Consider the following 8057-nt stretch of genomic DNA (forward strand, 5'->3'; position numbering starts at 1 on the left):
TATATATATATATATATATTCATATACGTATGAATATATGAATGATGATACATAATAAGGATCATATACATAGGTATATAACGTCTATGTTATTTATTTTGTATGCAATTTTTAATGACTGAAAACTACAGGGATTTACCTGTCCACACCCAGGAGCAGTGCACTGGAAGGGTTTGTCATCACTCATATTAAGGAGTTCCTTTTACTTCCACCTATAATTAAACAAAAAAAACAAGTTTGATCTAAATATAGGAACGAATTTCCATTTTTTTATATACATGTTGCCGTGGAACAACCTTACTCCTATAGTTAGATTTTTGCCAAGATCAGAGTTCATACTAATACGTAAATAAATGCAGCATTGATTGTAAATGTGAACGCTCTGAGCAAATCTGAACAAAGCCTTATCGATAAGGGGCGGTTACGGTGGTTGCTTACAAGTCCATGTTCTCATAGAAAACGTAAAGATAATTTTATTCAAACACAAAAGTTAGTTTGTCCTATCGGGTGTCCCATATCTGACCTGTAAATAATCACCCTGCGCTCACAGAACAGCTGTAAAGATGCTACAGAGGTTCATCTGGTTCCCGTCGCTTCCATGAAGCAGCCTTAGCCCTGCGTTGACACACAGTCGTCGCCATATTAGAAGCTAACTGTCACTGTAAACATATGAGACGTCAGCGTCTAGTTTAGCTCTGGTTTTATTGCGCCAAACATGAGTAGCCCACGGTCACTCAGATGCTGTATTTTAACACAGTTGAGAACACGTCCGTTAGCAGTTTATGTAGTCACTTACCCCCTCTGCCACAACCCTCGATTTCTAAAATCCCACGGCTTGTCCAAAGTATCGCGAGAGCAAGTCGACGTCTTCCGTAAACCTTACACCCACACGAGAGCGGTTCTCATTGAAGAGACTAGAAGGTACAGGATACGATTAAGAAGAAATGATTAAAACCCCAAAACGGTTGCATAAGAATGTTAATACATTATTAATACAGAAGAGCTGCTCTATTATATCATAGAGCAGTTCTGCTGGACATTATTTCTTACTTCAGTGTCCAGCAGACTGCCACTGGCAAAAGTAAACTGACTAACAGATTGCTGCAAGCACATCAATGGAAAATCGAGTGAAAGGAGACAGTGTGGAAGATGCACAAACAAGAGGTAATGTCACAGTCTTAGAGGACTGATGAAAATGCCATTGGGGGAGATTCACAAGATGTCAACTTGTGATGGAGTAATTTCTTGAAGAGCCACCACATGGACATATCCAGAACAACTCACATTTGTTGCATTAAATCCCTCCTAATGGTAAACCGATAGGAGAATCTTACCTGGTCCATAGAAAAGAGATGACAGTTGGACAGTATGGGTCCAACTGTGATGTTTTAACAGTCGGTGACGATTAAGGGAGGCATATTTTGGTGTTGGTCCACCAGGCTTAGTCAAATCAAGAAGCAGCTCAATCATTCTCCAGGACATTTTTTTGGCACTAAATGCTTCACATTGCTCACAAGCTTTAGAGACTTCATTTTAAAGCAGGCCTTGCATTGCAGTCAGTATCAGAACATGATTCAACAACCATAAAACCGTCTGATTAGCCAGTAAACTGGCTTGGTATAAACCCAAATAATAAAAAAAAAGGAAAATGACACCTGAACCAACAATGCAGATAGGTTGAAGGCTGCTAATAGAGGAACCTGTGCTTGGCATAGTAACATTGCCAAAGTGATTAGCCAATGCAGCAATTTAAGCTAAACAAAATTTTAAAAATATTAGTATACTCACATACAGCAGTACAGTTCATGTAAAAAAAAATTATAATTTTCAAAGAAGCTGGATTTTTTTCCTCTCCCATTTAGCTGTAAGGCAGAATGATCAAAAACAGAAATGTTTGTGTAGGAATTTGTGGGGGGGTTCTAAACTACTCAAATACATTTTGAAATTTACTTTGATTTGATGAAGTGCAACATACACTGAAACTAAAGCAGTTATGTGCAATAGAGCTCCAAATGTAGTCTTCGAGCTGCCCATGAAGTGCTCCAAGCACTGGACGAAAGCTTCACTGTTTAAAGTCTTTTTTTCTAATTAGTCAGTGAAGAGCTAATCCGTCAAGCTTAATGACTATTTTGTAGCTTTTGAAACATTGTGGCGGCGAAGGAAAAGGAAACATTTAACTCAATTAAATCATCTAAGTTTATTCAGTGCCATATACAAAAGCAAGTTGCCACTTGCTGTCTAATTACAGTATTAACTGCAGCTGAATGTCAAAGTCATTAAGGTGGACCCCAAAAGGCTAGGTGAAAACGAGGCAGATTTGTGGCAAATCTAAGCAAATCCTACACTGAAAAAGATGACATTCACAAAAGCTAAACGCTTCCCATTTGAACAGTGTGATGTTCCAGACAAAAGTAACTGCCATTACTAAATAGTCAAATCCATGTATTTTAATTGTGTAAGATCTTACATTTGTACAATACATGTTTTGTTTATTTGGACAGTGTCTGAAAGACTTGAAAAATGTACATTTCCATGACACCAACACGGAACAATTTTGGTAGCCACAATAAAATATGTAGTCACATCTGTGGAAGGAAACTGTTGCAGGGGGATGATTTTACATAGCAAACAGGATAAGGAAAGCGACCATCAAACAGAAGAGTCCCATAGCTTCAGACAGAGCAAACCCCAGGATGGCATAGGAGAACAGCTGCTGCTTCAGAGATGGGTTCCTGTAGACAACAAGTCACCAGTAAATCAAGACAATAAAAACACTAGTGTGCAAACTGTTGTTACATATTTTTTTGCTAAAATTAAAAACAAACCTGGCATAGCCAATAATGAGACTACCAAACACAGTCCCAATTCCAGCACCAGATCCAGCAACTCCAACTGTGGCAGCTCCTGCTCCAATAAACTTGGCAGCAGTGTCAATGTCCCGGCTGACGGCACTGGTCTGGAAGCCTCTCAGAGAGACCTGGGTGAGGGGATTCTGTGGCATCACAGCAACCGTGCTCTGCAGCAGGAAAGGACTAAATGTTAGTCTTCTTTAAGGTCTAAGTGCAATAAAAGATTAACAATTACAAAGTCGAATATGATAAACCACAAAAGAACCAGTTATGACCTAAAGTTAGGACACATGCATCATTTCAATCTGAAATTTTACCAGAGTAAAAAAAAAAAAAAAAATACAGCATTTTTCCCCCATCAACTTCATTAGGTCGCACAGTTACTCAACTCATTTTCATTACAATGCAGAGAAAATATTGTCAAACATTAAAATCCTATTTAAAAATGTAAACAGCTAGTGAAAAGCTTAGAATCCTGACCTCTGTTTTGGCCTCAGGCCTGGACAGTACAGAGGCAGACAGGGGTCTGTAAAGAGCCCGGGAACCAGCACGCACCTGCAAAAACAGAACATGCAAAAATGTTTTAATAAGTTGCATTTAATTAATTTTAATGGCAGAAAACCTGTCCTTGTTATCACATACAATTGCATATGAAAGGCACCTTGAATGTCAGTGTTTAAATGCCAAGTATGGCATTCAAACAGCCTCCCAATGTTGTTTACACTAAAGTTCATTTAGTTTTGTTAAATAATAGATCAGCAATTAAAATGTCCTCAGTTTCCATTACTGTAGAATTTGTTAGATATTATTGCAGAGTACATAGATTATTTTTATTAAAAGATCTGTATCCGGCAACATGACCTTGGAGATAGGAAGGTGTCTGGGCTACAAACACCTGACAGTATGGTCAGATAAGCGATGAACATGTAAACCAATTACTTTGAATGTAAACGCTTTTAATTCTTGCAGCACGGTTAGCTACGTTGGGCTAACAATGAGTTTGAATGACCTTACCCAAAAACATTCATTAAAGATGTCCGCTAAGAGTAAGAGCAATTGTAGTACAACATTTTAACCCAAGAGCCCTAAAACACAGCTCATGCAAACGTTAATGTAAGTGCTTTCTGTGAGAGAGCCTGGGCTAGGTTTAGCATTAGCTGCTGGCTAACCCTGCAGGCCTAGTCGGCGGATACCCTTGGCATCAAGCTAGTCAAGTTCAATCGGAGGCCTACATGATAAACCGTAACTATAACTAAACAGTTCGGATAGGAGATTTTTAACTCACCACAGCCGGCGTGGACACAAACTTTGCACAGGCATACATCTTGTACTTTAGGTAGTTTTAACCGGTTCGGTCAAATCTGGTAGAAGCCCGGGTCTCTCTGAAGAAGGAAAAGCGGAGAGAAGTAAGGTCAAATGGCTGTAAAAATACACAACTTACAAAATAAAGATATTTGAATGTCTATTCACATCCATCCTGCATGCTGTTCACACTTCTATAGAGCAAAGTAAAGCTAAGCGAGAGGATGAATATAGATTTACGAAGATTCGCTTCTCATTCAAACTGCCATTACAGACTTACCGACTGCAGAGGTCGAACCACAGTGGAGGAGAGAGAGCGCCTGCGCGTCGTGATGTACAAGAGACCCGGATGTAAGTGGAAGGTCACGTCATCAAAACTTTATTGAAAATTAACACAGGACAAAGCAGCATAGTCCTGCAAGTGAAAGACGTTTAAAGAACAAAAATGGCCAAAGATGAATGTTCATATCTTCATGAACATTCATGGCCATTTTTGTTCATATGAACGTTAATGTTCATTCATCTTTGGCCCTTTTTGTTCTTTAAACATCTTTCACTTATGTTTGGAAGTGGGGTTGGAAGGTAGTTTGGATGGAGGGTTGGAAGATTGATTGAAAGAATGGTTGGAATTAAGCTGAGAGGTTTGGAAGGAGTTTTGGAAGATTTTTGAAACCTTAGAGCTAGTTGGCCATTGTATCTTAAAGCTAGTGACCAGAGCCACCCATGATTTGACTGAGCATAACGGGAAAAAAAACCTGAAAAGGGATTTTATGAAACCTGTAATAACAGCTGAAATAAACAGAATTGAAGGATATGACTACATTTTAAAGTTTCAATGGCGTTTCTAGCTGTAAGTATGTGGAAGTAGTTAGCTATGAAAGAACGCAAAGCTTTTAGCTGCATTTTTCAGAAATTATAGGACGTTTGATTCATTTCGATGCTTAATATTTCCTAAGCCGTAGGAGATATCAATAACAATTTACATAGCCGTAATGTCCTGAAACAGCAAAATATGGTAAAAGTAGAATGGTTGAAATAGCACAAAGTATGCAGAAATAGTTAACTGGGGAAATGTGTACGGAAAAAAGAGGAGGAATGCCTACAGCATCCACAGTACAATCTAAGTGTTAGTGTTAGAACCTAAAAATACATTTTGTTTCAACATACATTTAGAACAAGATACATTTTGTCAGTTACATCTTTGGTCTTATTATTCCTATCAAGCTGCTTTTTTGTTAACAGTAAAACAGGAAACTGTCCCTTCAAAACATAAGCATCAAACATCAAACAGGAAGTTAATCATTAGTTAAAATTTAAAAAAGGCAAAATTTAAAAAAGCGATGGAAGCAAATAAAGAAATTAACTCAGTCTTATTTACAACTACGTTTCACCTTTACTTGATTAAAAATAGTTTGACAGTAATTTATCTTAGTTTTTGTGTACTCTACCCACTGGAAATGCTTTTCTTTATCAGGACCATGAATGCTACAGACCCTGAAAGACATATGACAGGGCAACACTGAAAAAACACTGTCAGACGCAGCAATACATTTCTAAAGAAATTAAATCTCTCATTTTCAGTCTATTTCGCAACCGTAAACTTAATGCTGGTTTCTCATTATAGGCAAATCTGTGGCAACTCTCATCAACATCTGAAGAATCAGCTAGAGGCATCTTGCACTAATATGTTTGCATCTTTCAGTCATGTGTCAGGTAGTTGTTTCCCAAGACGAGACCTTTTTGACATTCATGTGCTTTAGATATATTTCTTTTATCGACCATGTCTTACACTGGTCCAATTTAATTATTTTCTAAAGACATTCTTCAAACCATGCAGGATTCTGTGAGTCTCAGAATTTAGTTTTTTTCCTCTAAAAGAAAAAACAACAACAACATCAACAACAACCTGTTTTTAACTATCACCTGTTTAATTTAGCGCTGTGTCCAGAGCGGCTGATGGCTCAGGGTGATATCTTTGTGACTTGCAGGCTGATGGTGGAGCTGTAGGCTACCAGCAGTAGGCAGATTTATAATCGTGATGAATGACTCCGCAGCAGCTGGTCTGTGATGGAAAGGTAATGAGCAAAGGGAGCCTGCCTCTGCTGCACACAAGGCTTAAAGGGAGGAGAGTCCCAGTGGCTCCTCAGGTATGATCTTTTCAGTTTCACAATGAACATAAAGCCACAGATTCCTAACCTCTTAGGCAGTGAGGGGAATCAGCTGGTGCATCACACACAGTATGAACCAAGCACTGAAGAAGACAGTGACAGATCTTACTCATTAAGATAGCAAACAACAGCTGAATACTATTCTGCTTTATTTTTGTTTTTCTCTGTTCTGGCTCTCACCATTTCATTCTACTTCATCTTTGGTCTAACATGATTCCAAGCCTGTTCATTGTGTAAAGTTTACACAATAGAATGAATCGTAATGATAATAAGCATGGCCTTCAGTGACATACCTGCATAGTCTGATGTGAGAAAGTAGTTTATTTTACAGGATATGCTGGTTTGCAACAGTAAACAAATCACCAGGTTGCTCCCAAAAGAACCTTTTGCACACAGGAGCATCTTAAAAAAGTTGGAATATCAGCAAAGAGGTCAAAAGTGTCGCTTCAAAAAGTGAAGCTATTAAATGTACTCATTAGCTTTATTGCTGTCATTTTAATATTCTGCACTTTCCACTCTTCCTTTGATCTCTACGGCCTTGACACAAGATGCAAAACTGGTTTTCATTTGAAGAGAGAACTTTGGACCACTGAGGAACAGTCCTATTCCTTTTCTCTTTAGTCCTGGTGAAACACTTCTGCATCTCCCCACAAATATTGAAATGAGATTTGCTTTACAACCCACTCAATACTGCAGTTAACCCTGTTTCATATGCACTTTTTTATGACATTTTTGTTCCACTTAACTTCCCAGTGCATCTATTTATGACTAACTTTTTGAATCGGATTACTGAAACAAATTCACTTTTTATAACTTTTCTAAATTATTGAGCTGTACCTGTAAAACTTCAAAATTTACATTTTCATTGCATCGTTCTTAAATTTGCTCCCAAAATTCCTGAAGTTCAAATGTAAAAAATATATCAATTATTTTACATATAAAATTGAAATTTTGTACATAATTTAGAGCACTGAATTTTATAGTGTTGTTTTAAATATGTAACTTTTAAGTAAGAGGTGTAAAAAAACAAACAAAAAAAAACATTGAAATTAAATATTGAAAAGTTTCATTATTCATCCATTGCATATACCTAAGTCACGCAGGTTGCCTACTTCTATGGAGATAAAGAATAAAAAATAAAAAACAAACATAAAAGCCCTGCATTATTATGACAAACTAAATAACAGTTGCAAGTCCTTGTAATTTACAATCTCGTCTAGTAAAGGTTTATTTTCTCAGTTTTTTTTTTTATCAATACAATCTCACATTTTTTCCGTATTTGTCAACGATTAATAAACTTTAGCAACAGTTTCAGGACTAAAAAGAGTATTGTTGTTCTACTAAAGATCCAGAAGAGGGCGCAATGGTGTCTGATGTGTTCGTTGCCTTTGTTACAGGGGTTATAGTAGCTGCACCTACAAGATGAAACATGATTTTATTCCTTTAAAATGTTTCTAGCAGGCAAAAAAATAGAATATTTGTATTACTTATCTCAGTATTAACATAAGGATGCAAAAAGTTTTATCCTCCCCTCTCAGAATTTGGTTTTATACTAAAATCTACAATACTGTTTGATTTATTTTTTTCTGTGGTGCAAGAGGATTTTTAAAGCAAAATTACCATAAAATATATTCTTTTTTTTTTTTCATTTCTAGTAATGCAAGATGTAAAACCAAAGAGTGAACACTAGGCCAGAGTGTAATGCAGCATCTTATAGGTCACATCTAACCAAATGGTA

At 37.1% G+C, this 8057-nt stretch overlaps 2 protein-coding genes across 4 annotated transcripts in view; both read right to left on the bottom strand.

Moving 5' to 3' along the window:
* Positions 1-945, bottom strand: part of atf2 (activating transcription factor 2) — a 17855-nt gene extending 16910 nt beyond the window's left edge. The window contains exons 1-3 of one of the 3 annotated variants that reach the window (XM_017302821.1): positions 797-938; positions 524-615; positions 140-212 (exon numbers count right to left, since the gene is read on the bottom strand). In XM_017302821.1, coding sequence (XP_017158310.1) covers positions 140-187 — 48 coding nt within the window. In that variant the 5' untranslated portion in view covers positions 188-212; positions 524-615; positions 797-938. Of the gene's footprint in view, positions 1-139; positions 213-523; positions 616-796 lie in introns of all 3 variants that reach the window. The other 2 variants (XM_008398972.2, XM_008398999.2) reach the window with 2 other exon arrangements.
* Positions 946-2178: 1233 nt separating this feature from the next.
* Positions 2179-4532, bottom strand: atp5mc3a (ATP synthase membrane subunit c locus 3a). Its single transcript, XM_008398960.2, has 5 exons — positions 4432-4532; positions 4135-4231; positions 3330-3404; positions 2826-3016; positions 2179-2732 (listed from the first exon to the last, which is right to left on the bottom strand). The coding sequence occupies exons 2-5, from the start codon at positions 4171-4173 to the stop codon at positions 2618-2620; spliced, it is 420 nt and encodes a 139-aa protein (XP_008397182.1). The 5' UTR covers positions 4174-4231; positions 4432-4532; the 3' UTR covers positions 2179-2617.
* Positions 4533-8057: the final 3525 nt, after the last annotated feature.

The sequence above is a fragment of the Poecilia reticulata genome, linkage group LG2, assembly GCF_000633615.1.
Source record: "Poecilia reticulata strain Guanapo linkage group LG2, Guppy_female_1.0+MT, whole genome shotgun sequence".
Taxonomy (NCBI): Eukaryota; Metazoa; Chordata; class Actinopteri; order Cyprinodontiformes; family Poeciliidae; genus Poecilia; species Poecilia reticulata.